This window comes from Colias eurytheme, chromosome 11 (genome assembly GCF_061535395.1).
Source record: "Colias eurytheme isolate Ceu_HAF_F1 chromosome 11, ilColEury1 Martin Lab GWU primary, whole genome shotgun sequence".
In the NCBI taxonomy this organism is placed as follows: domain Eukaryota; kingdom Metazoa; phylum Arthropoda; class Insecta; order Lepidoptera; family Pieridae; genus Colias; species Colias eurytheme.
In genome coordinates, this window is record NC_142990.1 from 6,973,292 (window position 1) to 6,987,583 (window position 14,292).

At 32.2% G+C, this 14,292-nt stretch overlaps 1 protein-coding gene across 8 annotated transcripts in view; it reads right to left on the reverse strand.

Annotated features, from left to right (window-relative positions):
• Nucleotides 1-14,292, reverse strand: part of dnc (phosphodiesterase dunce) — a 239,804-nt gene that overhangs the window by 53,436 nt on the left and 172,076 nt on the right. The window contains exons 1-2 of one of the 8 annotated variants that reach the window (XM_090106917.1): nucleotides 3,846-4,407; nucleotides 2,059-2,154 (exon numbers count right to left, since the gene is read on the reverse strand). The exons of 6 other annotated variants lie outside the window; for them this stretch is intronic. In XM_090106917.1, the coding sequence (XP_089963043.1) occupies nucleotides 2,059-2,154; nucleotides 3,846-4,045 (296 nt within the window). In that variant the 5' untranslated portion in view covers nucleotides 4,046-4,407. Of the gene's footprint in view, nucleotides 1-2,058; nucleotides 2,155-3,845; nucleotides 4,408-14,292 lie in introns of those variants that run through there. One more of the 8 variants, XM_090106916.1, reaches the window with a different exon arrangement.

Sequence of the window (14,292 nt, forward strand, 5' to 3'; positions counted from 1 at the left end):
ACTAGACATCCTGTAATTAGGTAATAGGTAGGTATCTGGTGTTCGAAAAATCTATTTTTTCCCGAATCGCAGTCAACCTCATTATCGCAGATATAAAATCCTTTTTCAATATTATTTTGATAATATACAGTATGTATCATGAAATACTGTTAATTATCATAATAAGATTGTAAAATGATTCTATATCATTCCATATTGGAAGCTTAAAGCATTACGTATCTGTGTTACATTAGAGCTTTTTGAAAAATTCATAATGAAGACAATATTTTACACTTTAACTTTTGTCACTTGAAAATACGAGTCACTTGATATAAAATATTTATAATTAGCAGGAAACAATTTTCGTGAATGACCTTAAATGTTTTAAGACGGATAGTATGTGGTGACATACGTAATTTTTAGTCAGATTAGAATAGAGAAGGTCAAAAGAAACGTGTATGCTATTTTGAGCTTATTAGCGTTCAGTCAGAGAACTTTTCCCTATTGGACTGGCCTATACTATAATATACCTCCTATAAAACTATAAAAAAACACCTTTATTACATATATGTATACTTTTATAAATAAGCATTTAACGTCTTCTACAATATTTATCCCAATTGTTTAGTTCTTGAATAAAACTTCCTTTCATCACGGGTTTAAGCAACACAATACAATATAATCCGTACGAAATAACGTACACGTGCAAATAACACAATATGCTCGGGAAAATAATATTAATATTACGAGAAAAAATTAAGTTTCGAGTTATAACGAAGTTAGCTATCAAATTTTCAATTGTAAACATTTTCTGTATTTAGTTCTTTATAGAATATGAATCGTAGAAGCAGCGAATCTTTCAGATATGTATGCAGTGCCTATAAGTTATATTATAATTTTACTCATAGACGATGTTACTAGCTTTATAATAGTTTATCTATTAGTATACTTAAGTAGTATCTAGTAACAATATATTTTCACTTGTCCCCAATCTCGAGGGCGTACGATATTTGTTGATCTGTATCTTGATATATGTTTGGAAGCAATTAACAGATTAACACGGTATTGCTTTTAAAATAAAATCCACGTTACGTACGATCACGAGGAGACGTGCGTGAGATTATGCCAATTATCTTTCATTTGGAAATAACTATAATTGAGGCGTTTTGCGTCACAGCCGGACAGTAATGACTTGGTAGTGTATGCGCTAATTCAGTCAGACCAATTTGAATCTATTTATAGGATTTGTATGATACTTATGAATTGGTCTAAGCTGGTTGCAATTTTATATGCAACTTATCAACTTTTCTTTTCTCCCTTTATGGCAATCGATATCTATTGAGTGCGTGATGTCCCTAATTATATTTCCATATTTTTTTCTCTATCTGCTTATTATGATGAAATTGTATAGTGTACAGATATATTTAGACAGCAACGAAGCTCCCGCACTGTTTTGATATTCAAATATAATCCAAAACCATACTAGATGCATGGAATGTCTTTCATTCGCATTTGCAATTGAAGTATAAATTTTATAATTTAAACAGTATTCTACAAAGGGAAAATGTTCTTTCTAACACATATGGAGCTACTAAATAATTTACGCCTTTGAACAGGTGAACGTATAACGTATCAATTAAAATTGTTACGTGTTTGATATCAATTTTCCACACGGAAATATTGCTGAATTCCCTTGAGTTAACATTCGTATTCTCGTTTCAACTTTAAACAAAATATCTACGTTTAATACACAGACATATATGGTTTAATACATCATAGCGTTACTCTATTTTACATGTTAACTGTATAAAATTGCACTTAACATGACGCCTTTATTAGTTTCACTTGTAGCTATGTGGGTACATTAAGGAAATAAAAAGTCAAATAATTGATATAAAAATATTGTGAATGGAAGATAGACGAAACACAATAAATTCCTGATCTATCTGCCTGCCCAGGATTTATAATAAAAGGAACTCATCTTGTATAACATAAAAAGGCGCAATACCTACTTATAATTAGGTCAATAGTTAAACAATTACTTGATAACAATGTATACCATAATTGTGTATCATATACCTGCCGGTAGTCCGCCTTCTAGCGGATACAGGCTGTCTTCGGAGTACCCTCCTAGAAGCTCCTCTAGCGCTCCACCGCCGAGGTGCTTCACTCCACCTGAACCCCCATTACATTTCATCAGACACGACCACCACCAATTCTCGAGTTATTTTCCTATAGTGTTTGGTTTATGTTTTGTGTAATTTCAATACTGTGTTGTTATTATACGTGTGTACTGTGGCTTGTGTGAATATTCTTCTAAATTAAACATATATTGTGAAAATGGCAATATCTATTATAATAGGTACGGTTGATTTAATCAATACATTATATTATAATTGTATGAATATTTAATAGTCCTGCACTATAGTCGAAGAGGCCAGATAATGGAAATTATTAACAAATTATGATTGCATCATTTACCATTAGCATGATATGGATTGAACAAAATTTATAATAACACAAATAATTCTATTTTCAGTTTGAATATGCGTATGAAGCACGTGATTGTATTTTTTAAACCACTCTATTTTTAGGATGTGAAAAATGCCAACGATAATCGCAACAGACGGTAAATCTTTCATTACGTCGTCGGAAATATATTTGGGTTAGATGTAACCACGGATTCATAAGAAATCATGACTTGAATACTGTTAAAATGTGTATTGAAATGATATAAAAAAATATAAACAATTTAATAGCAACTTAATGGCAGTAATGACATACTTATATGAGGTTTTTACTCTACCATTACTTTTAGATGATAAAAAAAGCTTCAATATATAGGGTATCGTTTGAATTTTTATATCCTAAATATTAAAATTACAATAACATTTCTCAAGTATTGTTACAGTTTCATATTGAAATCTTTTATTAATCATTAACCAAGTAATAAACAACCCCATAGGTTTTAAATATTTTGAGAAATAAAAATGAGAATTAATTCATAATGGAAATTCCTATGATGCATTTTCTTTTCGTGAAAATCTTATTTAATTTTAATTAACCTATAAAACTCATGTTATACTTTGTGTGCGTTGGTTTTAGCAAATGAGTACTTGAATTTTATGAGAATAATGCATAAACTATAAAAATGTGTTGTAAAACTTGCATTAATAAATGAAAGTAAACATACAAGTTTACGTTTGTATAGTTATCAAAACAAGAGACGACATAAAACGAGTCAGCAGCAATCTTGACCATTTTGAAAGCTTTTAGTATCAATTTTATAGTGAAAGACCTCAATTCAATTGGGACATGTTTCTGTAATTGAAGGTCTGATCTGAACAATTGTGATTTAAAAGATAAACTTCGGAAAACAATTCAATTAAATACCTATATTATGCATATTTGTAACATCTATATTGGCAAATTTGAGAATATTCATTTCTTTTTTGTATTCAATAAACAATTAGTTTAAACAATTCATACACAACCAAGTAATATATTTTTCTAAATAATCCAATTATATTTAAGGAAATCATAAAATTCAACTAATTTTTTTTACAAACATTGTTGCATGCTACACCTAGGTAACATATCCATTAACCATAGCTGAAGTGTATGGCCTTGTAGTATCATTAACATCATTTAATCGATGTACATTCATTCGTTAATAATACCTACGTGTATGTTACGATTATCAATAGTTTCTTTCAACAATTGTGTAGATATTGCTAAGTTTGTTAAAAAAATTAAAATTCATTTATTAATATGATTTTCAAACAAATAGCTGGAGTTCGTGTGAAGTGTGGAGTATAATCTAGGCATTGTGTATTATAATATTTTAAATGTGAGAATGTGTTGACCTCTTAGAGTGATCTCCGCTACTGGTCTGACTAGAACTAGTGGTGGTCGTGCTGAGGGTCGAAAGATCGCTAGACGCGCGCGCGGAGCGAAGGCGCGGTAGCACGGGAACGTCTTCATTTTCTGGCGTGGTGGCGAGTGCTTCGCAAGCCCAGCCGAGCGCTCGCGCCGCTGTCCATACCGCGAACACAACCGTTATCATATCGCCTATCGAGTCACACGCCGCATACGCCTTCGGCCCACCCTCCACAAACACGTTCGTTGCCAATGCATTGGTCCAAGTTTAAAACGTCATGGTACTACGACACGTAACGGTTTGTGAGCGACGCCGAGCCGGCTTTCGCAACGTTTATTTGACAGCATGAAAAACACGTGCACCGCAACGTAAAACACGAACACCACACTCACGCGATCGCGACCGCCACTCAACTGATCACTTCAACGCATTCATTTATGTATCGTCAAGTCCACTGCAGTAAATAAAACACGGTTGTCCATTGTATAAAATCACATAATCGGGTCACATAGCAATCAATATATTGAATCCCGCAAAACTGAGGACTTTTATGTTATAATGAGATAATTTCCTCGATCCGAATGACCGCCAGTAAGGGTACGTGTGCGTGTTGATAGTATTTATGAAGCGGCGACGGGGCTGCGTGACGCGGCTCTGTTGACGTTTGCGGCGCGGGGAACATGAGCGGTCGACGTCACTCGCTGCTTGGCTCACCCGCGCCGCCGCTCACTAAAGAGACAACTTCTATATTTATGACCGACCCACTATCACATCACTATTGTAAAATAATGCATAAGCGTATTTTATCTCAAGTTGTGAAACAATGTCACTTGTTGCACGCTTAAATGATTGAAGTCGCGTCGTGTCGCAAAAGATTGATCAGGGACGCGACAGGTTACGTCGCGGATGTGCGTGTCAAAGTGTACAACCGGGTGGGAAATTGTGTTAACGGTGTTTCGGTGAGGAGTAGCGGTACGGAGCATCCTGCGGCTGCCCGGCGGCCATGTTTGCACCGCCATTTTGCCGGGGGTCGAATGGGGCGAACCGCATGCGTACGCCGGTACGCAACTTCTGTGTAGAAAACGACGCAAGTCACCCGGCGGCCGTACAGAAGTTATGCTCTATACCCTTGTCTCAAGGATCACTTCACTACGTATCACGAGCACCTCACTTTATAGGTCAACTGAACAAACTGAAGCTAGCTCCGTATCACGGCTGATTTCAATTTCATATACTTATGTTAGCATTTCGAAGTAGTTACGAAGGCAAATATGTATCTTTGTTTACCTGTGCCTAAAATTTTCTTCATATAAAGTTTAAAACAAGGCTCTTAATTACTTATAGTTCATACAGTACTTCTCATTTATTTTATCATTGGTTTTATAACAAACGCACATGATTCTTTAGACAAAAAATAAACAATCCCGCAACGTTTGCACCAAAATTCAATCAAATATTTTAATTGCATGATTACGATATTAATCTATAAATTTATGACATAATTTCTATAATTGTAATTTCCATCATAGACTCAATATTTCATTCTATTCACAAAATGCCACTGAGGAATTGGTGTAGGTATAATATACTATAATAATGATAGAAAACATAAGTTTTGAAGAGTACAGAATTGAAGGGCGACGACTTTTTGAAATTTCATTTATAATTATTAATTAGACACCTATATTACGTAAATAATTTATTTTATTAAACACTCTGAAATAAAAAGCTTATTGCTAGAGCTACGTGGACTAATCTTAAAAAGCACAAGACTTGAAAAATACTTTAAAACTGTCTGATGCCGAGGCCACGTGCTAGAACGTCATGGAAGTAATTATCGATTTCCATATGATAATAGGTTGAGCTACGGGCACAAGGCCTCGTTCCCGGATAATATCTTAATGCACCTTGTAAACATACACAGCATTTGTTCACGTTGGTACTAATCAATATTATGTGTTAAAATTACTAGTTAAAATGTTTTAGGTAGTTTTGTTCGCCTTTTAAATTTGATATCTATCATATCGTAGAATTATTTAAATAAACCTAAGGTAGCAAAATGTATATTTGAATACGAAAGTACCGACTATGATAAATAACATAAAGTATGCATATAAAAACGCCTTAAAATATTACGATAATGTCACATTATCAAAGATAACATTAATTAATCGGATGATTATAGTATGACAAAAATACTTCGTAATCTGTTTATCATCATATGAACAATCAAGATTTGGATCTACGAATATCGCGACACGGATCTTAATACGAGGTTTTATCAAGAAACACAATATAATATTTTATCCTGAGATAATATATTTTTCACTACAAGTGCAAACAATACTTCCTTCCAAATTGTATTATTCAAATATGAGTCGCATTTTATGTTAACAGTTATCTATAGGTATATTGTTTATCATCAACATGATTATAATGAGTAATCAATGTTCTGAAAACCTTTCAACAGTTTACACGAATTATATAGGTATTTTTAAATTGAATAAGCAGTTAAGATATCTTATTGACTTGCTTTTGTAGAGTCAATAAACTCTTGATTGAACTCAGTTAAAAGTTGTTGGATAAAAAAAGCGTATGTGCCGAGCACACGTGTCACAAGTGAAACTTCTTTGGCAGGATTCAAAGATACTAAAATCGTCGTCTTGCTCCATGACTTAACGGTATTGCCATGACGCGACCTTGAAATTTTACACTCAACGCCCCTAAAATTTGCACTTCAAAATGTTATTTTGTAATTTTGATTATCTTTAAAAATGAAGAGAATGTGAACGTAGTAGGAACCAGCGGTTTGGCACGTCGAGAGCACGTGGCGTGTGAACTTGACCGATGACGTCAGCGCCCTTCACTCTGATGCAGGCAAACCTCCATAGTTCGCAGATACTTCGTGTTTTAAGAAAAAAGTACAACAAAATAAAAATATAAGGTATTAAATTAAAATCATGAAATAATTTACGTGCACACGTTTACGCACGCTCTATCTTAGCTCTACATACTGTAGGATTTCCTCAGATTAATAAGTATTCGTGAAATTGATTATTGTTTTTAATTTTAATTATCTTTTAATGTTTTTCTTAAAGCAAAATTGAAATGCCATTAAAAATACACGTGGGAAATGTTATATTCGTTTAATTTCAAATAATGGGCATTCTAAGAAATAATTATTGCGTAACGTAAAGTTTCCTGAATTAGCTACATTATGCATTTATATTACAAATTGTACACTGAATATTTTGTAATATTTGTATAGGTTATAGTATAGAAAGGTTTTCTGTTTATAGAACCGCGTTTTATTTTTGCAAAAGAAAGTGTTGATTTTAATTTTCTAATATGATTTTTGTGTTTCTAGGCATGATTAAATATGTGTAATTTGGTGTATTATAAATTAATTCACATATATAGAACTATCTAGTTACAATACATCTGATAAAATTACCTTATTATAATAATAGTTGTGGTTAAAGTTAATTATAGTTGGATTGCAGGTGGAAGTAATTGCAGTAGCGTCACGACGTCAGCCGTTGAATTATTTATACCTACTTATTTGCTTTATAATGCATGCACCTTAAATAGTACATATTCCATTTTTCTATTGTTACTTTTAGTTTTAAATGTAAATTTATTTTAATATCATTGTTTCATAAGGATTATTTTGTATTTACGAGAGTCTATATATAACATAGTGCTCACTTTGATATTAAATTCTGAATTATAAAAGAGGATAATAAAATGACCAAGCAGTTTTAATATAGATAAATGTTACATACATTGACATGTTACAAACTGAATTAAATTTAAGAGTCCTACAAATTAAAGGCATATTTTCAATAGTGTTATATGCTACGTAACAAGTTAAAAATTATAAACATGTTATTTTGATATTTCATACAATTTACGTAAATACTTGTCGTAAAAGAGAATATAATATTTTATTATTCAGGAGTTCTTCGTGTTAGACATTTACATTGAAATAAACTTAACGCCACAAAGAGAGATGATAAACGGAAATTTATAAATCTTTCTCGCAAGTGATGTCTTCCAGACTTATTTTAATGCTACCGTGATTTGTGAGGCTGCAGTACTTAAATAAAATATTTAAACATTGTAATAAATAATTTCCATTACAAACTATCAATAACACACAGTAATCTTTCTTTGCATATCTATTTTACAGGTCATTGCTCGATAGAAAGTGTCGCTCAAAAGTTGATACAATATCCAAAGCAAAAACAAAATGAAATCGCCAATTAAGTGTCACACGGTCAATAACACTGGAGCTAATTTTCTGTACAGCTATTTTACTGGCCATTACTTGATAGAAAGTGTCCCTTGACGGCGACCATATGTGGACGTAGTAACTCGGTAAGTGGATAATTGCGTGATAATAGCAAACGGTGTGTTCGCTATCAGTCAACATGGCTATACGTAATGAAGGCTACGCTTGCTATTCTATCACGTAACTAGATCTCCGTAACACCCCTATCTTGGCCGCCCTGTGTTTTAGTCAAGTGGGCTTAGTTCACTTTATGAATGTTTAGTCTGCTTTGATGAGATACGACGGTTCCTTGTATACGATCATGGAGATATCATCTTTACTACTATTATAAATTGACTAAGTTTGTAATATTAATGCTTGTTCAGGAAGGAATTTGTAGTAATTAGATATGCTCATACTGCTAATACTAAAGGCAGATTTAATATTTTAACGGAAGGAGCAATGGAAAGCGGAAAACGAAAATCATTCGTTTCATTGTTTATAGGTTTAATATACAGATAGGTATGTAATACAAAAATGCTTAAAAGCTTTGAATTGAATATATTGAGATTGTAAACGTAATTAGTTAACTTTTCCTTGCAAGATTTTATAGGTATATAAATAATTTTAGGCTAGTAAAAGACATAAACAGTTAAATAGCAAAAAGTGAATTTGACTTGAGATAAAAAAAAAACATCTCGTACTACTTAAATTCAAAGAGGATGGACATACACTTTCAAAGCTCGGATTTCACTATGTAGGTTGTATTTAAACCAGTATTGGAAAGTGATGTGATCTGGATCAATTATTTTGCTAATTGATCATAGCTTCATTACTGTTTGTTTTTTGTTGTATTCGCACAACGAGTATAGCTTAACATTTATGTGGATTGTTAATAAAATTATTACCTTCTCTATGCACATAAATTGTCATTGTATCTAAATTAAATGATTACAATAATAGCACAAGGGTTTAATAAATATGTAATAAAAAGAACTGTGATATATCCGTCAAGTCTAAATGGATAACATTTTGAAATACTGTGAACTATTTGCATTATATGTTGATATTTACCGGGTGTGATGCGGTTGGGAGTCATCCTGACTGCTGCTGCGTTTCCGCTTGCGTCGGAAGCACCAGTCCTGGCCCATCGCATCACAGCCAGCGTGCCGCGACCCTCCTCCACCCAGTGCGCTTACTCTCAATCCCTCGCCATCAAGCTTGTTTTTAACTTTTTCACTAATTATACACTATCCTTCCTTTCCAAAATCCAGTGTCCAAGAGTCACGCAGAAGTTAAATGTCAATACAAAGACATTCAACTTCCAGGACTCTGAGCCCAGTACTATCGCAATCGTCAAATCACAGTCTTTGATTTTTAAGTCCGATTTCAATTTGCTATCGCACAATCAAATGTTATAAACGATATTCATTCGGCGTATAGAGTATATTGCTGCATAATATCGTTGTCTTTATTCGATCGCCGTACGATCTATCAATGTTTCAGAATCGTTGACATATTTACTGATATTATCGGAGTCACAACTTGAATATATTTGGCACTGGTATTACTTTGTTCTGTCTCACTGTCTTCGTTCAGAATTTTATCCAGATGTTAGATTAATTGGGTTTTTAATAACCACCCACGTTTGGTTTATTTACGAGCTTCCGTTTAATGTCTTATATGCACAAAACAAAAACGTTTATAAGTGAAACAGCATGCAGTCTATGATAAAAAGCGCTTACATTCCAGCATATTCTCCTGTATTTCACATTTTCAGGTAGTGCAAAGGAAAATGAGGCCAATAGAGCACGTATCACTTTATGCTATGAACCGTTTATGGGAATGCGATTGTAAAATTTTCCTCGGAACAACTAGCTTTTACGATAAAATACCAAATCCGGTTATGTACAATATTATCAAATATTTATCTAAACAATCGATAATACGTTTTCTAATAAGGTGATAATTTCGTATTATGTGATAAACGGCGGTACATTTCACTGTAAAAAGAAAACTACGATGATTTTACAATATATTTAAATATACGTTCATTGGTATTCATGTTATATGTACAAGTAATATCTACACAGCTCCATGAAGGCGAACCCTTTTAACATTTTTAGGCTCGATCACTGGGACATAAAATATGTCAGGAAAATGGAAATGGGTACGTTTTAGATCACAAGTAATGTATCGCTCAATATCGGGCATTCTTTGTGCCGAGTATCTAAATTTTAATCAAATAAGTTTCTATTAAATCAAAATACCAATCATATGTATTTATTTCACATTGCTTTAAGTACTTTTTCCTTTACATACCCATCCCATTATCTTATTTATAATACATAATATATCATATCAGTATATGATTCATTTCTACGGTTCTATTATTCTTTTATTACTGCTCTTTTAATTTTATTAATAATTAGGAATACTTTTTGCTATAATATGTATTGTGTATGTTAAAATTATTATACAAAGAAACTTTTTGAAATTATATTAAACGATGAGAGAAATTTATAAATAAGATATAATTGAAAGTGTAAAATACAGTTTCGAAAAGCTCAAAAAGCTTCATTCCATACTTACTAATAATCTACATGAAAACTTAACAAATATATAACATAAGGTAATTGCTGTTTAAAATATCTCATACCATCTCAACAAATCATTGCATATTAATTAATTAATTATGCAAAGTGTATTAAACCATATTAAATGCTAATGAAATTATTGTTTACACTCATGTGGACATTAACGCCATCTATGCTTCATGCTCGGAATCACGTTGAAAGAGAGTAATAATAATTGTACTTAGCGACACCTATTTATTCAGTTTAAATTAAGATTGTGAATGGAAATTTTGTAGAATTTTGCGATCGAAATTATAAATGATATTTTGTTTATTGTTCTATCTTTAATATTAACAGATTCATGCTAATTATGCTCTACTTTCCTAATATTCTATATGCTTTCGATCTTTCTTCTAATGATTTTATATGCTTTCTTGCTTGAAATTGAATTATTTTATTGTTTAAATTCTATATAAATGATGATATGCTTTGCGTTGTACTGCAATATAGCAATAGAATATGAAAATAAATAGGCCATGCAGAATTTAATAAAACAAGTACATATGTATTCAAAATATTATATAAGTATATTCGCATTCAGCATTCCATAATATATTTTAAAAGAAAAAATGAATTTATAGTGATACCAAGAAATAGTTAAATAATTGATGAATGTTGTTAAATGTTTACTAAGTGACTGAGTGTATAAACTTTTTGTTGTATGTATTTTTATTTCATTGAAACATGAATTCGTTTGAATGTAGATTTGGTTGTATTATGTTCAACATGTAGTGTATTTTGCCTTGTTTTTGAAGTCTAAGATGTTGATATGAGAATAATTTACGTGTAACCGCTATATACTACGAAATAATGCAAACTAGAGCGTCTCTATTTGAATCTATAACTAAAAGGAATACTTATAAGGAGAGCGGCACATAGAACATCACATATAGTCACAGAGCATGTGGCTGCGGCATACAGGGTAGGTTTCATATATTGTTATTGTGCATAGCATCGAAAGCTCGTGTTCGTGTGGGCGCGGGGCGTGTGTCGCGCGTGACTGGTCGCGCTGTCGCGGGACACTGGCGCGCCGCCCCGGGCGCGACGTGTGACGTCAGAGCGTTTCCCGGTCCGCGCATGCGCACCGCACACTCACGGTACTCAAAAACTCTAAGAGGACTCTCCAGCTAGACCTCAAATTCGCTTCAGACCTTAATCGATTTTTAGCTGCAGCTTTAACCTAAAGCTGATACATCAGTATTGAGTATGTATCTATCTTTATGGAGAGGGTTCATTCACCTTTAGGTAGATTTGATAAAATGATTCAAAAATTACTTTGACCTTGGGAAATGAGAGCATATAACAAAATGATAGCATATTAAAAAAGCTCAATTCTTTTGGTGTCATAGATTAGAAGGAGTGTTTATTTTATAAAAGGAATAGACAATTGCTTTTCCCATATTATATACATGACGTGCTAAGCAATGATACATTACTTCCCTTTATCGAAAATAATACGTTTCAATGTTATTAAAGTAACGAAATCAACGTAGAACAAAAATCACATACAAGTACTGAATCGAATTGAAACAATAGCTTTCATTTTGGGTCAAATACGTTGCTTTAAAAGTAAGCAAGCATTGCCAAAATTGATAAACTTTTTTACATTTTGTTTAAATAACTATTTACCAGTATACTTAAATGTTTATATATATGCTATATTTAGCGTATTTTATATAGCGCTAAGAGAATGTGAAGATCAATCATCAGATGGTAGGCAAAAACGTATCTCTTAAGCATCTGCATCAAAGGCGGTATGGTAATGTGCTACGTGTGTCAGGTTTCAGCACTCATTTTTTCCCGACTTCAACAAACTGAGAGTTATGTTGTAGTAACTACTACGTATTTATTTCCTGTATTTAATTGGTATCTGTGGTTTCACATCTGGCTATGATGTCTTATAACCAGTCGTATTAAGAAAATCATCTCAACATAAAATGCTACATACAGAGTACTTAATAAAAATTACAAATACGCAGATAGCAAGTCGTATCGTAAACCGAAAAAAATGCCAAAATTTTGCTCACTGACGCGTTGTGATTGAATTGGCTATTTTTAGATTTTTCGTTACGTAGACTATAAAAACATTATCTGCTAGTAGCTTCATTCTATAGCTATTTGAACAATAGCGGTATTTAGCTTTAGGTTTTGTTTTTATTTTGCATGCCTTTTGGCAAAGAGGTTCAGCAAAAAGACCCAAAAGTTTTTTAACTTCCACTTCTCGAAAGAAATAAAACTTATTTTTGCAAGAAATAGTCATCTTATGTTCAAACCTTTTAAATGTAACTAACATAAGTATTATAATAATTTATTATATGCCATTAATGTGTGTTCTGTATTTTTTTAAATAGTTATTATTTACTTCAAAAGTTGTGTCCAACTTCACGTGTGATTGTATCCTATAACAATTTTCCATTTTCATTTTAATATTTGAGGACATTAACGTCTATTTTAGATTTATGAATCCTTATCACGAAAAATATCAGAGGAGTTATCCATATAAATTAAATCAATACGCTACGAATTGAGAGCCTCCGTTTTTGTATCACCGGACTACAACACAATTCAGCCTTTGTGATTTGCTCTACCTATGTTAGAAAGCATCAGACCAGACCCTCGGTCCCTATTTTCGTACACTATAGATCCAAAATGTTTGAAATACCATTGCAGAGCTTTCTCGTTAACAATGAACGGAACGGTGTCCCAGTAAATTACTTTTTAGTGACATTGTAGGATTGAGCTACAAACGAGCTACGGTGTACTGCTACGATTGCTACGCGTGTAGCCTCAGGGAACATTCTCCTAAGGTTGTTTCTATTCTGAAAGTAATTGGGGTTTTAATTAAGAAATATGTTCTTTGTAAAATAATATTAGTTTTGTTTTTAATATGACAATTAGCTTGTTAGCTAGCTTTTAGAAATGTGGTTCAGTTAAAATATTTTTTTAAAAGCCATTGAGATTCTAAGATGACTAGAAATAGAAAATATTTGATTTGAAATAGTATTTTGGTTTAATTTTAAAATTAAATATTCCTTATGAATTGAATTTTGATTCTTATTTTTACTTCTATTGGAAATGTGTAAAATATTCAAGCATATAATTATGTGTTTAAATTGTTTAAACTAAGTTAAATTAAAATAAAAAAAAATTATAAATGTACTTTTTGTGATCATATTATTGTGTTTTGTTCCCTTTTTCGTTGTTTTTTTGCAATATTAGGCATTCCGATTGAATTATACGGCTTATGTAAGTAGGTGTATGTATCTAGTCAAAAGTTACATACTTATTAAAGTGTGTAAGTTGTAACTAAAAAACTTAGTTACTGAAAATTCCTTTTCTTCGTATATATAACTTTATTACTCAACAATGAGTCATGGTTTTTTTTACTTAAGTAGCCTCTGTAATGACGCAGCATTACAACAGCTGTTTACTGTACACAATGGGACCAGTATAAATGAATAATTTTATTACTTTAAGAACTTGGTGACTTTATTGTTTGAGATATTTCTTTGTGCGAATTTTTA